Below are 20,012 nucleotides of genomic sequence, written 5' to 3' on the forward strand. Positions count from 1 at the left end.
GGTTATTTGCAGGGCCTGCCTGCTGTTTTTACATGAGTAGAATGTGTGCTTTTATTTAAAATGCATCTCTGGATTATTTGTGGGGCATAGGAATTCGTTCACACCCCCCCCCCGAAATATAGTCCAGCCCCCCACAAGGTCTGAGGGATAGTGGACCGGCCCCCTGCTGAAAGAGTGTGCTGACCCCTGTCGTAGACCTTACCTCTAGGATGCATAGGATATCTACATAGCTGGGGAAAGTTAGATGATCAAAAGACTCATTCTCATGACCAGGGGAGGAGAAGAGGCTGGGGTTGCTGCACCTTTAACGTAGAAGGGAGAAAATCAGCTGCTGGGGCTTGTTACGCGAGTTACACCCGCCGACATCCCTCCTTCTTCTCAACTATTAAAGGCGCAGGAGCCCCGTCCTCTTTGGCGTGTGGCGAGCCTCGCTCAGCCACCAGAGCTTCCCATCCTCCGCCGCGTTACGGACCAGAAACTTGTCCCTTTCTAAATCGCAGGTGGGGGTTCTCGGGCAGCAGCACTGTATCTCCGGGAAACCCGGATTTTAACGGTGCGGGTAGGAGGAAGGCATGAAAACAGAAGGCGTTTCCGGCGCGCCGCGTTTGGAGAAATCCGTGTGGGAGTCCAAGCCCCTGAATCCTGTATCCGCCCTTTGCGGAGGCCGCGCCTTCCGGAGCTGTCAGCTGGCTGCGGAGGTAGCGGACGAAGCAGTAGCCGCGCGGGATCCTGACGAGGATGAGCGTCAGCCTCGTCTCGGCTCTCTTGTGCTGCTCGGCGGCGACGGTGCTCCTGCTGAGATGGCGGCGGCGGAGGAAAGTCCAGAGGAAGGTGGAAGAGGCGAAAGAAAGGCGAGAGCGCGCGCTGGAGCGAATGCTAAAAGCTGTCCGAAAGTTCAAAGAGCAGGTAGGTGGCGTCGGGCTGGAAGCGGCTACTCGCTGAGCGCACCTGATTCCTGCCTCGGGGGGGGGGGACGGGGGACAGGGCAGCTGGAGACACCGAGCAAGGGTCGTCGGAAAACCCCCGAAGCGGAAAGACCGGCTGGCTTTGTCCCCCTGGAGGGTCGCGGGGCAGAGGCAGTTGCAGCCCTAACGTCGAAGGTTCCTCCTGTAACTTTAAGCCTCTGTCCTCAGTGTGTGTGTGAATGCACACACCAAGCCTCCTTCTTCCCAGCCGCTCCCCCTACTTGCCCTATTCCAGCATCTCATTGTGTGTGTGCGCGCGCGATGTCCTCCTTCCCCTGTTGCAAGGTGTTCTTGGACTCTGATATTCAATTACTTTTCCTGGATGGAAGTTGGAGAAGGGGTGTATCTGTGTGTTGCGCGCTGAAGCTAGTCTGTTGTATGAAAGCAATTTTTACATGCATTGCTCTGCTCACTTTAACTTCTGAATCTGTGCACCACTGGTACGTGGCCCCCAGAAGGGGATGGCGGCCCCCAGATTGATTCCGCTTGCCCGTGCTTTAAGGGTTCCTAAAAGGGAGCTGTGCCTTTTCACAGTGCTGCGGCAGAGAGATAAGCTGCATGGACTCTGTTCTGTGCAACAGTTGCATTTCTGGGCAGAAGTACGTCCCACTAGATCAGGGGTCTGCAACCCGCGGCTCCGGAGCCGCATGTGGCTCTTTTACACCTTTGCCGTGGCTCCGGGGCGGATACTAGCGAGGGGAGGAAGCGCATTGTGCGCCCCGACACTCCCCACTGTGGCGGGCACTGTACTGGCTGTGACGTCGCATGGGGGCAGTGTGTGCGTTAGTCACGCACCGTCCCGACGTCACCTTCCTGCCCGCTGTCAGATCGCGGCTCTGGAGATATATTTGTTTTAAATGTCGCAATGGTTTTGCGGCTCCCAGTTTTTTCCTCTTCGGAAATGGGTCCAAGTGGCTCTTTTTGTCTTAAAGGTTGCAGACCCCTGCACTAGATTGATCTTGACTCATTACCATGTACTTTGTGGCAACTTCCAGACACAAACATGTTAAGTGTGAACTTTAGTCTACAAAAGCTTGTGCCTGCAGAAATCTACAGTGGTACCTCGGGTTACATACGCTTCAGGTTACGTATGCTTCAGGTTACAGACTCTGCTAACCCAGAAATAGTTTCAGGTTAAGAACTTTGCTTCAGGATGAGAACAGAAATCGTGCTCCGGCGGCGTGGCAGCAGCAGGAGGCCCCATTAGCTACAGTGGTGCTTCAGGTTAAGAACAGTTTCAGGTAAAGAACAGACCTCTGGAACAAATTAAGTACTTAACCCGAGCTACCACTGTATTTGCCTCTGCTGCCATGGTTTTTTGTGGTGGGAGCGGGTGGGGCTGTGGTCTAAACCACTGAGCCTCTTTGGCTTGCCGATCGGAAGGTTGGCGGTTCAAATCTGCACAATGGGGTGAGCTCCTGTTGCTCTGTCCCAGCTCCTGCCAACCTAGCAGTTCGAAAGCACACCAGTGCAAGTAGATAAATAGGTCCCGCTGTGGCAAGAAGGTAAACGGTGTTTCCGTGCGCTCTGGCACTCCTCACGGTGTCCCATTGCACCAGAAGCGGTTTAGTCATGCTGGCCACATGATCTGGAAAGCTGTCTGTGGACAAACACTGGCTCCCTCAGCTGAAGCGAGATGAGCGCCACACCCCATAGTAACCTTTGACTGGATTTTGTGGTCCAGGGGTCCTTTACCATGGTTTGTGGTATTAAGAACAGCCAAGCACTGAAATGTGGTAGAATGATGGTGAAGAAAGTTTTGCTTGCTAAACTTATGTGAGTTGGGCTGAGCTGGTGACTGAGGTGTCACAATCCAATCAAAGGCTTGGATTTATTTACCGTAATTAACAGTTCAAAATAGATTGAGAGAAAGTGACTTGCTCAGTGAGCTTCCTGAGTGAATTGAGATTTGAAATTTAGTCTCCGTGGTCCTACTCTAACCATTACACAACGCTGATAATGATGATTTTTAAAGTATGTTGTAGATTTCAAGCTCAAGAAAGCTTAGGTCGAAGAACTGGAAAGTTCCCAGTGATTTTCAGAAGTACAGCACAATCACATCTTATGTGTGCTCAACATATGGTTGCAAATTCAACCATAAGTGCTCAGTGGTAGGGCAGGGAGAGTGGGGAGGAAGTGTGGGCCACCCCACCCACTGTTCCACTCAACAAGTGGCCTTGGAATGAGTGCGATTCCCTCGCTAAGCGTGGTTAGGACAGTACAAGACCTTGAAATGCAAGCCACCTACCTGTCCCAGAGTGCAATGGAAGAAACAGTGAAGAAACAATGTGGCCACAACAAGTCCAGTCTCCAAGTAATCAAGATTTGAGAGAGAGAGAGAGAGAGAGAGAGAGGAATTCATAAGGCCATGTCATCAAGTGCTCCACTGGCTGTTAATCTTAATGTGATGGAGTGTTGGAAGCACTGGTGGACGAAGGTGGGGGTGGGGGGAGTGGGCCACCCCGGGTGCCATCAGGGAGGTGGTTCCATCACGGCTGCCCCCGTCCCCTGGGATGCTTGGCGCTCACCACACACGCCCTGGGACGCCTGTGGTTGCCGCACACGCCCTGGGATGCACACCGCTCAATGTGCACCCCCACAATGCATGCCACGCCCCCACGGGTAGTGAGCCATGCCCCCTGGGACATGCACCACGGCCCCTGGGACGCGCACCAGCCACTCCCCCGGATGTATGCCATTCCCAGTGCTGGAGCAGGTAGCTCCACCACTGGTTGGAAGGCCTTTAGCACTGTCAGTTGTACCACTTCTGTTATCCAAGAAATGGATGCAGTCAAGCCTGAATCAGTCTTGCAAAGGAGGCTGCTCCCATGTTACCAGCCAATTGCATCTGAGAGTTGCTGAAAGCAGGTTTTTTGATAAGTATCTTCAGATCGAGTCAAGTACTCTTTCCAGAAGATTGCATTAGGTTGTGCAACAAAAATAGTTTTAGCAGCATCCATCCTCTTGCTGTGTTGAAACACAAGCACTTGCTTTTATGATGTGGGATTATAGAAGCAGTTGGTGTGAGTCAGCAATGTAGTATGATTGCCAAATATATATATATATAATGGACTCGATCAGTGTTTAGGGGTACTCTCATTTTCCTACTCATATTGAAGTACTGCCCCTCAATGAGGCCAAACTTAGATTCACAAAATGTTTAGGGGTATGTGTACCCACCCCAAAAAACCCCCACTGGACTTGATAGTTTTAAAATTTTTTATTATTATTACTATTTCTCCTTCAGAATCCAGGTCATAAACTGGAACCCATCTTGTCTTTGGCTGTTCCTGAACTCTGTGGGAAACTGAGGGATGGATCACTCTCACCTGAGAATGTCCTCTATGCCTACATGGACCAGGTGAGGTGTGGCTGACATTCCACCAAAAGCAAAGGGAAATGAGAGTGGGGAAGGGAATGTGATGGCCAGAGTGAAGTTTTGGCTGGTAAACTGTGCCCTTTATTCAAGGGAATCCAGAGTGAAAGGGAACTGACCCCGACTATTGACAGCTGCTAGGAGCTTGTGTTCCTGCTCCCTGCCTGAAAAATCACTCTGCTCCTATTTTCTGGATTTGTTTATTTGCCCCAGTTTCTTTCCCTGCCCACTTCTTGTATCCTGGCTATGAGACCCTGCCTGCAGACTCACTGTATAATGTATATTATAATACCTGTACAGTGCTTAGAAAATTTTAGGTGCTTTGTAAATATTGAATGTTTGAAGGTTTTTGCATCTATGTTATTGTTGTTCATATAGCGCCAATATTGTCCACAATGTTTTGCACTTAATTTGTTCCCTGTGTGCCACTGGGGACTTAGTACTACAGCAGGAACGGAAGTGGTTTTGTCACTCAAGCAAATAAATGCTACATAGCAGACTGTAAATCCTTTGTCTGAACTTCGGTCTGCTGCTCAGTGTGCCAACATGGATTTCCCTTGCATTCCAACCCTGAACCGATTGGTTTGAAAATTAACTTTAATTGGAAAGAGTCCAGAGGAGGAGGACAAGGATAGTGAGGGGCCTGTTGATCCAATCCTATGAGGAAAAGTAGAAAGAGTTTGCTATGTTTAGCCAGGAGAATAGATGGTTAAGAGGCAATATGACAGTGGTCTTCAAATATTTTTATTTATTAATTAAATTTGGGTACTGCCCTTCATCTGAAGATAGCAGGGCAGTTCACAACATCAAAATATAAAATGAGAGCATAAGATACATAATAAAATAAAACAATAACCCCTCCCCTTCACACAAACACATTATTTCATTTTGTTTATTAAACTTGATAAGTTGCATAGATGGTGGAATAATAATAATAATAATAATAATAATAATAATAATAATAATAATATTTCTACCCCACTCTGGGCTGGGGAAACTTTATTTCTATTACTCTAGTGGGTAGAACCCAAACTCCCAAGTACATAAAAGGGGATTTTGACTTAACCATTGGGAAGTATGTCTTAATTATATGAGGTACTAAGCTGTAGAACAGACGGCTGCAGAAGGTGGGTTGAACTGATTGCCTTTTCCTGCTTTTCACAGGCCTTGAAAGTGACTAGAGATGTCAACTGTGTGATCGATTATCTGGAAGATTGTGAGTCTCAGCTTCTGCACTTGAAAAGTCAGGGGAAGAAGGGTTTGCTCTATGGCATTCCCATCAGCATCAAGGACTCCATTGACTGCAAGGTACCACCAATCTTGGCCATGGGCAACAATGCCCTGTGCTCATGTGTTAAACCAGTAAATTTGTAGAGAAACCATGTCTTAGAAAAATTGCTGAGGCAAACTTCTTATTTAGCAGAATCTGAGGGGCAGGGTGGGATTGGCAATGTAGCATGATGTCTATACTTTTTGCAGAAATGAGACTTGGATCTAAGGTTGCCATATTTCAGAAAGTGAAGACCAGGGCACAAAGGTTGTTTTTGGCCAAAGTTCTTGACATTTTAAAGCTATTTTTAAGGGAAAGCGGCACAAATAATGGGTTGCCATACGTCTGGATTTTCCTGGAAATTTCTGCTGATTTCTGCCTGGACACTGCTTCTGACTGCAGTATTCTGTGTATGTCCAGGAAATTCCCAATGTATGACAACCCTACTTGGATCCCATTTCTTGGGGTCTGATTCATTCAGAATGATGTGCTGTTCCTAATTTGGGGGCAGTTTTTCAGTGTGACATGGCAGTTGCATAGTGGAGCTTCCATAATTTGATGTGATCATCAGTCTTCTAATTGCTTTCATATGTGTCAAGATCCAGCCCCATCACTTGCAGAAGATCCTCTTTCAAGTTGCATTGTAGTAGGAGATATGTGTTTGCTTGTGAATGCCCTCCTGCACATTGTGGGGCATTATCTTTTGCTGGGTCAATTCCTTTACAAAACCTATTGCTGTGCTAGAATCCTGTGTGGAGGGGAAACCCTACTGAACAGTGGCAGTGGGACTGACCTGTTAGCCTTCTAGTGTACATGTTTACATGAACGTAGCCATGGAAAAAACTCTTCATCATCAGGAATATTACTAGCTAATTCATATGGGAAAGAGCATTGTGACTTATATTGCAGGCAGCATTACTGTTTGATATCTGAAGGATCTGGGGTAGGAACCAGATATCTTAACTCTGTTCTCTTCCCCACCCCACCCCCAGGGCCATGACTCCACACTGGGCCTGGTGAAGCATCTCAACCTGCCTGCAGCAACAGATGCGGTTGTCATTCAGGTGTTGAAACATCAAGGAGCAATTCCATTTGTAAAAACCAATGTTCCCCAGTCTTTATTGAGGTAAATCATATAACGCCCCCTTTGCTATATTTCTGTGTGGGCATTTACACAAATAACAAATACTATGAGGAAAGGAGTTGAATATGGTTCACCTGAAGAAGAGATAATTCAGGGGCAACATGACAGCCAAATGTTTGAAGTCACATACTTTAGATGGTAGAAAAAACAAAATAAAAAAATTCCTTCCAGTAGCACCTTAAAGACCAACTAAGTTAGTTCTTGGTATGAGCTTTCGTGTGCATGCACACTTCTTCAGATACTTAGTTGGTCTTTAAGGTGCTACTGGAAGGAATTTTTTTATTTTGTTTTGACTATGGCAGACCAACACAGCTACCTATCTGTAACTGTATTTAGATGGTAGAGCAAAGTTTTTCTTAACTGTTGATCCAGAGCTAACAGGTTCAAATTAAATGAAAGAGGATTTTGGTTGAACATTGGGAAGGACTTCCTGATGGTATGAGCTATTTATCCATGGAACAGATGGCCTCAGAAAGGGGGTGGGCTTGCCTTCCTTAGGTAGTCTCCTAGACTGCTTAAAAAACCAGGTCGCAATGGATTTCCTTGATCAGTAGGGGGCAGCTAGATGACCTTTGAGATACTTCCCAGCTCTGATTCTATGCTTTAATGAAGTTTTATTTTTTATAAGTTAATTGAGCCTCCATTAAGGAACTATAAACTACACTTGTTTCTGTTCCTTTTGCCAGAGAGTAGCTTTCGTTCAGTTTATTTGCTCGAGCCTGTTACTCTAGGAAGAAGAGTAAGCGAAAGAGAGAATTTATACTCTCTCACTTTGTCTGCTGAGTGGTGCATATATCAGAGGAAACTTCTTACTTTGCATGCTCACAATACTGTGAGTGTCAAGAATTCTAATATCAATAACTCCAGTCTATAGATATTGTGCATTGGCAAGAGGTTGGGCTAGATTACTCTGATTCTTTAAACTCAATAGGTGTTTTCAGACATCAGAAGCCTTGGGATGACTATGTGACGTGTGAAAGCACTTTTCTGCGGATAAATAGAAGATGAAACAAATGCTGTCAGACAGAAGTTATGAACTGAATGCTGCAAAACTGCACCCATATGGTTTAAAATGGGCCTTCTAGAAACAATCACAAATGTGGGGTTTTTTTTTTTTTCTTTTAGGCATTTAAACTGTTGGGCATTGTTGTGATTGCAGTGGAGTGTGGCAAGTGGTTTTGTTAGCTAGGCAACAAGACTTTTCCAGAGCTCTCTATAGCTGTTTTCTCTTGAAATCAACCTCTGAATAGCTGTGGAATAGTTGCTTCCTGCTTGTCAAGTGGTAAATGACCCCACCTCCTCTCTCAACCCACTGTCCACCCAACCCTTTTGTTGTGATGGGCAGCTCTGTGGTAATGAGAGGATTGGTAACTTGCATCATGCTTCATTAGATAATTCCTCATTGTTTCATTTTGTTGGTGTTTAAAAGGGTTTGTTCTGACTCCATATTTTGTTAGGTGCCTCATGAATTCTTGTGGTTAAAGGGCAGGGTAATATCTGAGACTGGAACATAATGACAGGATTTGTTTATTTTATGCACTGGATTTTAATTCCGCCTTTCTGCCAAGGCACCTGAGGTGGGTTACAATTTTAAAACACTAAAACTACTACATTATATAAAAAGTACAGTGGCAGAATCCTCTTGAGCCACCTGAGTCAGTGGTATGTGTGCTCCGTGGCCTGGTCTCCCTCAGTCCTGCCTTCCCTCAGTGCACACAGGTCTTCAGCAGCCCCAGGGAAGGTGGGAATCAGGTACCCTGACAAGCCTCTCAGGCCATTACTGGTTCTATCAGGAGCTGATGGTGTGTGTACCCTCTGGTCTAGTCTTCCTCACTTTTTAGTGTGGCGGCACCTACACTTTGGAACTCCCTGCCTATTGATATAAATCAGGCACCTTCACTGTACACTTTTTGGTGCCTGCGAAAAGCATTTTTGTTTAGGCAAGCCTACCTGGATGTTTAGAAAGTTGATGCAAGTTTTAATCTGTTTTTAGTCTATTGTTATTTTACATTTTGAAAGTCTTAGATTGTTATTGATTCATCTTATGGATGAGTTTATCCTTTTTTTTGTAAACTGCTTTGAGGGTTTTATCCAATCAAGTGGTTCATAAGTGTTATGAAATAAGTAAATGAATATATTTATATAGGGGGTTGGGCAAGGGAGCTGCAGCCATGTCACGGATCCTATCTGGGATAGGGGGCGGCAACGTATATTTGACTTAGCTGTGGCTTAATCACCTGACTGCCTTCTCTTGTGTTTTTAGCTATGACTGCAGCAACCTGATCTTTGGTCAGACGCTCCATCCTCTGGATCATTCCAAAAGTCCAGGTGGTTCTTCAGGAGGCGAAGGTGCTCTTATTAAAAGCGGAGGATCCATCCTGGGCTTTGGTACAGATATAGGAGGCAGCATTCGTATCCCGGCTGCTTTCTGTGGAATTTGTGGATTCAAAACCACAGGTGGCCGAATTAGGTACAGTGCAAGTTTGCAGCCTTAAAAGACAGCATTTAAGCTTAATATATATATATAATCTAAAGCCTTTCTTGGGGGCTGGTGGGGGCTGTTCTTTGCAGGATCTAGGCTCATTGTACACATAAAGGCAGAAGACTCCCAAGAATCAGGCAAGCTGTTAACCCTTGGAGCAGAAAGCTACAAATTTAAGTTCTTGCACAGGCACTAAACTTGTTGGGGAGTTCTTTCTTTCTTTCTTTCTTCCTTCCTTCCTTCCTTCCTTCCTTCCTTCCTTCCTTCCTTCCTTCCTTCCTTCTTTTTTTTTTACTGATGTGCACTTTCAAAATGGGCAGCAATCCTATGCTCTCTTATCTGTGAGTAAGTTGCATTGAACTTAATGGGATTTACTCTGCCAGTCTCTCAACTTTTCCCTGCTTGCACAAAAGGCCTTTTGAGATTTTCCTTTAATGGGATGCGCTAGATTGCTGGCTAAGATTTATCCCTTCTTCAGTGGAGAGAACCCTCAAAGGGTTGAAAAGCAGCATCTCTGCTGGGTTCTGGGAATAGATTCCCTCTTAGAACACAATGGAAACTTAGGTGTTGGAAACCAGCAACCCTTAAAGCTGTGCTGAAACATCTTCTCTGGTGATCTTTTCACAGCAAAAAAGGAGTTATACCAAGCATTCGTGGGCAGAAATCAGGTTGGTGATTATCATTTGCTTGGAAAGAGTGAGATGTCTAGGTGGTGGAAATGTGGTCATTTTGAATTCTTACATAGTAATGGGTTAACCCAACTTTATACACTTTTTTAAAACAACAACAACAACAACACTCTATTGTGTCATCCTTTTAAAAATTGCAAAATGAGTTCTAAAAACATGCTGTTAGGGATGTGTGTTGATATTTTGCTGTCATGTTGAAGTAGAAATAGAAGTAGAAGTCCTGAGGACCAGAAGCTTTTTTAAAACTGAAGTGATTTTTGGGTGGCAGCAGATGTGGAAATTCTAGCAAGAAAGGTCTCTGAGCTGAGGTCTGCATGTAGCCCACACTCTTCCTGTAATAAATAACTGACCAGCTTCTTCCATAATTCCTTTTACAGTAGTATTTAATTTGCTTTTCAGATATCACAGGTTATTTTTAAAGGCTTCAGTTTTCATTGTTTATTGAATGGTGAAGAGATTCTAAAGGGGTGTTAGACAGCAGGGCAATTTGTTATGAGTTAGCTTTTACTGGATTTCTTCTTACTTGCTTTCTGTGGTGAAAGAGCTTCAGTTAGTGCTCTGATCCCCATGATGCTTTGCTCCCAGAAGTGTTTTCTCTGTTTTGAAGGACGATCCTATTGTCAAGACTTGTTGTTCTCTTTTATTTTTTATTCCAGTGACTGCTGGCATAGGGCCAATGGCGAAAGACGTTGACAGCTTAGCTCTCTGCTTAAGAGCTCTCTTGTGCAATGAAATGTTCCGGCTGGATCCCACAGTGCCTCCCCTCCCCTTCAATGAGCAGGTGAGAGGGCTGAAGGAAAAGGCACCCTCCTTTTTATGATAATCAGATGCATGGTGAAAGCAGTAACATTGCTCTGCCCTTCCTTTTGGGCCACTTCCAATATGTGGGATAAAAAACCAACACCTTCTGTACTGATGCTCAAGAGTTTAACATACAGTATTCACTGCTGACAGACGCACATTTATTTAGTTGCTGAACATTGGGGGGAGGGGTTTGTCTAAATCCTTTACCCATGCAATCTGGCTATGATTCTATAACTAGCCCCAAACCTGGGATCTGTGTGTACAGCACAAACATTTGCAGTGAGTGATCCTTCATGGGCGCAGCTTATATATGCATGAGGGCTGCCTCTCTGCAGATGTCCAGGCTGGACATGGGGAGGAGATGGGGCTAGTTGGCATGGACCCCCTTTGTACCTTGAAAGAACTGGGGTGACTAAGGTCTAAGAGGAATAAGAGTGCTTTCCTTGCAGTGCAAACCTTGAGCTTCACAAAATGGAGGTTCTGGTGCTCATTTCTATGGGGAATGTTATATCCTCTGCCCTAGAAACCTTCACCCTAATCCCAGGTGTGCTGGAGTGTGCTATGATGAGATGCAACAGGCTCTCTTCATACGCTCGGAGGATGCGTTCCATAGTAGTACCTCACACAGCATTGGCACTTTAAAGTAAGATCTAGCAGGCAGCTCTGGCTCATATTTTAAGTTCTGCTGCCATCTCAGATTGTGCAGTTTATTAGTCTATTCCAGTCTGGGGGGGGGGGTGTCTGTGAACATTGGACCTGTATTCCTGACTGTCTGTGCTGAGGGCAAGGGTATTGTGGGGTGAAAGAGGTTAAGAACAACATGTAAATCCTTCTGGATCAGACCGGAAGCCTCCCTAGTCCTCATCCTATTCCCACAAGCTTGTGAGGGAAAATGAAGGGTCCTACTTACATGAGAAATTGCATAATGGTGTTCTTCGGATACATTCCTCCCTACAGAAATGGGTAGAAAATGGCACAACATCACCTATTGTGAAAAGTAGACTTGTGCAGATGTAGTGCAATCATTGCTTAAGGTACACTGGGAATTCAGATTTTCAAGATGCTTTCTCTTGGCATGGATATGGGATTATTCTGAGAAATATCATTGACTAGTAGAGAATGGGGCTGCATTCAGACCATAGATTTGAAGCACAACCCCGTCCCCAAGAATCCTGGGAGCTGTAGTTTAAGGGTCCTGGGAATTGTAGTTTAGTGGCTGGTGAACTACAGCCCCCAGGATTCTTTAGAGGATAAGATGTTGACACTTAAAAGCTTGATCTAGTGCATCTGTCTTTAAAGACTCCAAAATGATTATGTTATGTTTTGATTTCCAAACTGTTCTCTTAACCTTGTGATCATTTTATCTAGGTGTACTCCAGTTCTCAGCCCCTCCGGATAGGTTACTATGTCACAGATTCCTTCACTATGCCAAGCCCTTCCATGAAACGGGCTGTACTAGAAACGAAGCAACTTCTGGAAAAGGCTGGCCACACGGTATGTATCTGTCTCCACACCCACAAACACCCCCCTCCCCACCAACATCACCTATTGAAGGAATTCCATTGATGTCCTGGGCAAGAGAAGATGGGATGGCTAAGAAGTAGAAAGGAAGGAGTAGAAAGTCGGTCATATTTTAATGAAGAAGAAAAAAGTCCTTAAATGTGTTTCCTTTTTCCTTTTTCCTTTTTTTCTGGTGCTTTACATCTTAAAGAATTAAAACTCAGAATGACCAGTATGCCATGATAAGGTGGGGTTGTGACTTGCTGCACTATGCTAACATTAATACCTCCCATTTTCTTAAGCTTATCTGCTGATCCTAGACCTGAACATGGACAATACATGATGATTATTTGTGTCTGGCTTTAGATTCGGTATTCCTCACTGCTCTAACCTCAAGCATAGCCGCATATAGAAATCTTTCATTTAAGTGGGGGTGGATATTTTACTTCTTTTCTTTTCACCACATGATTTGGGGAGAAAATTTTGAAACTTGTCCAATTCCTCTAGAATGCCAGAATCTGGGCAGTAAGAAATAGCTTCAGTTGAGGATTGTTTGAAAGAAACAACATCTGCCTCCTTCTCTGGAACTTGCTGTAGTTGTCACTGCCAGGAAGGTTGGCTGCTGTTCTTGCAAAATGCTTTCCATGAAGAATGAATGAGTGATTTTTTTTTTTTTGCAAGTCAGAAGTTTACCTTTGTATGGCATTACACAGAGAAAGATTCTCATCCTGCACTCTCGCTTTCCTTTTCTAGCTGGTCCCCTTTAAGCCCTGCCGCACAGATGATTTCATGTGTAGCATTTCTGCCAAGGGCTTGTTTGCTGATGGCTGTGCCACTTTTTTAGAAGGCTTGTAAGTATTCCTGTATGTGTAAATGCTGGCATGTGTATATGCACCCACACCATTAAACCCCAAGAAGAAGAAGAAGATTGGTTACTTACCTTACTTTGGGTGCAAAGGCTTTCACCATCATGTACTCATCAGCAAGATCCTGCTTCCATTTTTCACATTGGTTACTTAGCTAAGCATCTCGCTCATACCTTTCTTGGTGAGGTCACTGCTTCTTCTTCCCTTTCTGTTCTCTTTATCCTACTGTGTTTCAGAGTTCTTTCTGCTGCATGGTGGACAAGGGGGATAATAATAATAATAATAATAATAATAATAATAATAATAATAATAAAAAATATTTATACCCAGCCCATCTGGCTATGTTTTCCCAGCCACTCTGGTCAGCTTACAGTATATATAAAACATAGCAAAACATAGTAAAAAAAAAAAAAAAAGCATACCATCAGGATTTTTACCTGATGCAAATAAAAGGGTTTTTTTTAATGTTATTGTGCAGCATTTTAATTTCCATTCTGTCCTTTCTCTCCCAAGAGTCAGGATGGCAAACAGGAGGGCAGCAGAAGAGTGTGATCAGAAATACAGTGGTACCTAGGTTTTCAAGCGTCTCAGAAGCCAAACATTTCGGTTTTCGAATGCCGGAAACCCAGAAGTCATGGCTTCCGTTTTTGAATGCACCTTGGAAGTCAAACAGCTTCTGCTACGTGTTTTTCAATTTTCTTAATGGAAATTGCAGATGGCCCTTTGTGCCTCGGTTTTTGAACGTTTCGGAAGCCGAACGATCTTCTGGAACAATTACATTCAAAACCGAGGTACCACTGTAAAACAAAAACATTAAGGACCACTGAAAACATTTTTGAACGGCCACATACTCTATATGCAACATATAACCTACAGGGAATGCCTCTGCGTGCCAGACAAGAAGGGATCTTTTTGTTAAGCGATCAGTGTTCCGTTCTGAACATCAGTAGCCATGGCTGATGGTTCTGTGGAGCTGAAACGGCTGAAGGTTTGGATAACATAAAATTCACTCAGGGTTGTGTAACCTAATTGTCTTGGTTGCCTTTCAGCAAAGGGGAGTCTGTGGATCCCAAAGCAAAGGAATTGGTGCTTCTAGCAAAGTTGCCAAATTGGTTTCGAAGCCTCCTATCCTGCATTGTCAAGCCAATAGTAAGTTCCCCTTCTCTAGCTGCTGTCTTGAAGAAGGCAGCCTCTGGCTGTTGGCATTTTTTGAGGAGGGATTTTATTAGTCCTGGTGAATGGGCAACAGTTCTGATTAGCACTGCATTTCAGTGCAATGGAATGCTGAAGACACACTTCTTCACCTTTGACTTTGTGTGCTTTCAGGATCCACTCTATTCCTGTGACTGCAGTTTCAAAAAACAACAACAGTTTTTAACATTTTTAATTCATGTAATCCACCCTGGGACCCACTAGTGAAGGATGATTTATTTACTTAATAATAAAAAAGAATGTTATACCTCCTAAATGGAAGGTACACTTCTGTTTGAGCATAATGTGTTTATGTAATGGGCATTTTCAGCTCAAAGCCTATCAGTCCTTTCTTTGTTTCCTTAGAGTCTTCGTATTTCCAAAATGCTGGCAAACATAAATGAGAGGTAAGGCTTCAAGATGGGGGTGTGGTGGGCTTACAGCTTTCATATGCTAGCATTGCTAGCAGCTATGTTGTTCATGTCCCATTTGAACCCCCAACTGCAGTGGAAAGACGAGAACGGCAGCGATTCCCACTTGTTTCCTCCTTGAACTTGGTTCTCCACTTTCCCTGCCTGCTGTGGCAGGCAGGTCACCTGGTCTGCCACACAATCTGGGAGCAAAGAGTCAGGCGATGTCATTGAGGGTGGAATGGCTGGGAGGAGCATTCACTGATTTCTCCCCCCTCCCCACATGCTACCTGATCTAAGTAACTTCTGTGAAGGTCCAGGTGATGGCTAGTTTCCAGTGCTTGCAAATTTCAGCATAGATCAAAGCAGATTGGGGTTGGCTTTTCATATGGCCTCACTGAGTTCTGGTGCAGGAGTCTTAGCAGTGCAATTCTGTACATGCCTACTGAAAAGTAGTTCCTTTAGCTTTTCTGGAAAAATGCAGTCTAAATTTAAAATGTACAATAGCTGCCTTTTGAAAAAAAGCATAATAAATTTAATTTTTAAAATTTAAAAATGCACAGTAGTATATTAAGGGGGTGAAATGCAGTTTCTAATCACTGCTCCTTGCTGCCCTTGTGGTGTAAATATAGGTTGGTGCATTTAGGGGGGAACTGAGGCAGAACCTAGGAAGGTGCTTAACCCTCCCTGGTGACTTTTTAATTCCTCCTCAGCAAATCTTTAAAATGGGAAGCAACCCTGGTCACTGGAGGGTCACTGGATGTGTGACCTAGTTTGATGGAGGCACAGGTGGATTCATGAGCATGAATGGGGTTTTGTAGCATTCATCCCTTCTTCCTTACGAATGCCCCCTCAGTCCCATATATGCTACCTTAGCAAACCAAATATTGTTGGGGTATTGTGTAGTTTTGCCTGTAGCATAGGCCGTGACTAGCTCATGTGGTGGATTACAACCCCATCATCACCTTTGGCCATGCTGACGGGAGCTGTAGTCTGCCACACTTGGAAGGTACAAACGATGAACATAAAGGCTGAATTCACCAATTTCTCATTCACCTGCAGCTTGTTTTTGAATTTTCAGGTCTGTGAAAGAGCTTTGGGAGCTTCACACGGAAATTGAGGTAATTTCCTTGTAGGGTTTTTGTTGTTGTTGTTGTTAAGAGTATTTCAAGCTCCATAAATGTCCCAAGAAGTTTATGGGAAAGGCTATTATAACCTTTGTCAGCCTTGGACCAAAATCTTCCATCCTATGAGAAATGTAACAATATCTGTTTTATTTCAGATTGTAATATGAAAATCCAGCCAAGTTTCTAGGCTTACTCACATAGCCTTCTGCAGCTGTTTCCCCCAGTAATGTACCCAAGTGAGGTCTAGTTCTGACATAGCTTTATAGAAAATCTTCCTTCTGTTTTAAATAACGCTGTACATTGAAATCAGTATTAAAAGACATTACTGGAGTGTCTGTCATGCAAAAAACATCCTTGGAGATAACTGAGAGTTACAGCTGCAGTGTATTATTAGTCATGAACTTCATTTGGTCACTTTGGCATCTTGGTCCACCCCAGAGCTTTAAAAGTTCTAAAGCTCTAACAGAATACACACTCAATCCCTGACTTCTGCAGATAGGGCTGAGAGAAAACACCCATCTTACACCCCAGGGAGTCACTGCTGGGTGAGACCAGATGCTTGACTTAATCTAAGGCACCGTCCTATGTTCTTACATCCAAATGTGAACATGTGCAGAGAAGAGGGACTGCATATTTTGCTCCTGTGGCCACATCTGGTAGAGAAGAAATTGGGTGGAGAGGACCTATGGAGGCTGATCCCAATATAGCAGGTCTTGGCTGCTCTCCAGAGTTCTGAACTGTGTCCTTGAAGAGGACTCAAGCTGCAAGGGCACTAACAAAATGGCTTGCTGATGATTCCTTATCAGAAATTGCTGCTGCTTTCCAAGCCCCCCTTAAAATGTCATCTCTCCATGTGGCTGCAGCAGAAGTGACAGTTGCAGAGGATTTTAGAAACATGCAACTTTAAAGGGGCTTTATTTAAGTAAGGCTTTTGATTGCTGCTTTGTATCACAAGCGAGCCCAAAGCAGTTGATTCCTGCTTCAAATTCTGTGCGACTCCAGGGTACTCTCCTCTCCCCAACATCCCCATTTCTGCTGCCTTGGAGAGAATGTCATTATTCTCATGCTTGATTTGATGCTTGGATCCTGCAACTCACTTAACAGGAATTTTGGGGGTCGGGCATGCTTAGTTCTTCCGGTTTGATTCTTGTTTGCTGCCAGTCATGTGCAGCCACTCATGCTGAAGTATGCCTGTTGCTGCTGCTGCTGCTGTTTTTTTGTTTTTGTTTTTAACTATTCTCCCCTCTTAGGAATACTGCCAGGAATTCATTGGTGAATGGAGGAGGCTAGACCTAGATGTGGTGCTTTGTCCTGTCCTGGGTCCTGCTTTTAAGATTGGGTTCCCTGGGAGACTGTCAGGTAATTCCACATTGCACGGGAAATGAAGTCTCCAGAGGGCACTGGTATATGTTGGAGTACTTTCATCTATACTGCAACTTGCACTGCATTCTGATGCTCTAAGCCAAGAATGGTCAACCTTTGTGTTCACAGAAGCCTCTTTATTGTCCAGACAATACTCTGGGGACTAGATGTACAGTATATCTATTTGCACAACCTAACCCCCTTTTATGAGTCAGTGTGGCTTAGCAGCAATAGATTCCTACTTAAAAGGCACATATGCTTGGGTGATGTGTGGTGGCATTCATGTGCTTGGCAGAAGATCTTCTCAACCTGAGGAGGAGATTGATGGTACTTCTGTACTTCTAACTGAATGTACAAGACAGCAATGCAATAATAATAAAAAACCCTGATAGGAAATACATTCAGTGTATTAGTACTTCTTCTCTAAGTCACTGTTGAGTAGGGAATTGCAAACAAAACATAATGGAGAGGAAGTATCTCTCTGGTTGTCTTCAAGCATTCTACATTAGTGGTTAACGCAAACACTCAAGGGAGGCCATTAGCTCTGCCCCCCTCTACAAGCTTGGAGAGTGAACTTCCAAAGTGGAGAGCCTCCTTCTCAAAGCTTCTAAAAAACCGCAGAGAGCCTATCTGAGTACAGGAGGCTCACTGCTTCTGAAGTTTGGCTTCCAATGCATGGCAGGTGACTAGAACCGCAACCAGGCAGAGGTGAGCATAGCTAACCTGGTCATTGCTGCTGTCTTCCCTCACCTGTTGACTGAACCCTAATGTAGGATGCCTGAAGAGGGGCTTTTGTCATGCAGCCTTGGGAAATTGTTTCTTTGCTCCAGTTTTGCTTGTAAGCAGTTTTCTTTAACCACTCCTTGACTGAAACTTGATAGTCACCAGACCCAAGAACAGTTGTCCTTTGCCTTTCTTTTAAAGTAGCCCAAGGCTCAGCTGGGACTTACATCAGTGACTGAGGAGCAGTCAAAACAATTGGATGCAGCACTGGAAGCCAAAAGAGAGAGATCTCCCGGCTGCGCCCTGCCTTTAACGGGCAGGCCACACCCCCTGAACGACTGGATTGGTTGGCGCATTGACGCAGCTGGGAAACCCCAATTGCACAGGGCTGGCCACCCACCCTTTGAGCACGGGGAGGGATGTGAGAGCCCGCAACACCACCTCCTCTTATGGCGGAAGTGGCCTTACCAAGCCCTTTGCTATGAGTGCATCTGATGTTGCTCCATCTCCAAATATAAATGTAAAAATGCGATAAGATGATCCAGGCCAAGTCAGCTGTGCTAATAAGACATTGTGTAGCAGCATGCTTTAAGGCAGGGTGGGGTAGCTGTGCCCCTCCAGATGTAGGACTACAACTCCCATTATCCCTGACCCTGCTGACTGGGGCTGATGGGAGTTGGAATCCAGCAGCATCTGAAAGCCCATGGGTTCACAGCAACTTGTCAAAAGGGCTGCAGCTGGGCTTGGATGGGTGGGAGGGTTTTTCCCATGCTAGCTCTGGCTTTAGAATAATTGCGAATCTATACCCCTTTTGTGAGAGCAAGTGTACTTGTGTGCTGGAGTAATTGTGTAGATGAGAGTTTGCAGTAGTGGCCCATGTTCTTGCCAAACACCTGCCTCAGTTGCATGGTGGCAGTGCTAGTGTAATTCAGCTTTGGTGGTGTTCGACAAGCTTGTTGCATTAGCACGAGAATAACCACTGGTGCAATGGGACTTCTCACCCTTCTTGCCCCATGCACCTTCCTGAAATATGCTCCGGAGGGTTGGGGAAATATTTAGGACAGATTTCGGGGGAGGAGGAAGAGAAAGAATGAGAATATTATGCTGCACAAGGAGGAACCCTTGTGCTGATGGAACGATTGCTTAGCGCTGCATTGATTACATCCCCTCATGTGTTCAGTAGGTGCTTCCCCTGTAACATTTGTCAGGGCCTTACTATCCATGGGCCAATCTAATCCCATGGGAAGTCTCCAGAAAGACGTTGCAGTCTCTTATTGAGGGCCACTGGCATGGAGAAGTCACTGTGTGAAGTGGCCCATGTTTCATTGCTTGAGAGAAGTCTTGACTTCTCCAGTCGGTCTTCTCACCAGTAAAAGGAGGAGGAGGAGAATCTGTCACGTAGGTCTCATAGTGGTGAATCGTAAAGCACTTTCTGCTGTAGAGGGATTAGATAAAGTGCCAAAGAGATTGGACCAGGTGCCCTTATCTATACTTAAAAGTTTTAACCTGTCATTTTGACTCTGCAGTGGGAGCCAGTTACACCATCTTGTATAACTACTTGGACTTCCCCGCCGGGGTGGTACCTGTCACGTCGGTGACAGAGGAGGATGAGGAGGAGCTGAAGAGTTTCAGAGGGCACTTTAATGATATGTGGGACAAGGTCTTTGCGAAGGTTTGTTGCCATGTTGTGTTTGGAAGCAACGGCTTTGTAGTAGGCATCAGAAGCCATTATTTGGTAGGGAAAAAACCTCATTGCCTTGTTCTGTCCCTGCAGGCAATCCAAGGGTCTGTGGGACTCCCTGTGGCCGTCCAGTGTGTAGCTTTACCATGGCAAGATGAGCTGTGCCTCCGGTTCATGAAGGAAGTGGAGAAACTGACCCGAGAGAAATCAAACAAGAATTGAATGACATATTGCAGAAACTGATATGACAGGAAGCTGCGGCCTGCGCCTGGGAAGGCCCATAATAACCATGGACTTGTCTGTGCCTATTTTGATTAAATAACTGAGGTGCTTTTGTGTCTGGTGGTCATTTGTGGGCTTGCTGCAACAACGCAGCAGGTTCATCTTCTTTCAAAACTTCATACAATGCTTTTTGTTTGTAA

General features: G+C 44.8%; 1 protein-coding gene across 1 annotated transcript; it reads left to right on the forward strand.

Moving 5' to 3' along the window:
* The first annotated feature begins 598 nt into the window (after positions 1 to 598).
* Positions 599 to 19,921, forward strand: FAAH (fatty acid amide hydrolase). The gene is made up of 15 exons (XM_079980378.1): positions 599 to 906; positions 4,213 to 4,326; positions 5,506 to 5,649; positions 6,604 to 6,737; positions 9,019 to 9,225; positions 9,865 to 9,905; positions 10,583 to 10,707; positions 12,099 to 12,224; positions 12,984 to 13,081; positions 14,146 to 14,245; positions 14,654 to 14,694; positions 15,779 to 15,818; positions 17,075 to 17,183; positions 19,436 to 19,581; positions 19,684 to 19,921. The coding sequence occupies exons 1-15, from the start codon at positions 739 to 741 to the stop codon at positions 19,810 to 19,812; spliced, it is 1,722 nt and encodes a 573-aa protein (XP_079836504.1). The 5' UTR covers positions 599 to 738; the 3' UTR covers positions 19,813 to 19,921.
* The last annotated feature ends 91 nt before the right edge of the window (positions 19,922 to 20,012 follow it).

Source organism: Podarcis cretensis (genome assembly GCF_951804945.1).
Source record: "Podarcis cretensis genome assembly, chromosome: 6".
NCBI classification, from domain to species: domain Eukaryota; kingdom Metazoa; phylum Chordata; class Lepidosauria; order Squamata; family Lacertidae; genus Podarcis; species Podarcis cretensis.

Bases quoted from the DNA above. Each gene is read 5' to 3' on its own strand.
- FAAH (XM_079980378.1), top strand. From the start codon at position 739: ATGAGCGTCAGCCTCGTCTCGGCTCTCTTGTGCTGCTCGGCGGCGACG. The intron at 5,650-6,603 runs GTACCACCAATC...CCCCACCCCCAG, and splicing joins AGGACTCCATTGACTGCAAG to GGCCATGACTCCACACTGGG. The intron at 13,082-14,145 runs GTAAGTATTCCT...GTTGCCTTTCAG, and splicing joins GCCACTTTTTTAGAAGGCTT to CAAAGGGGAGTCTGTGGATC.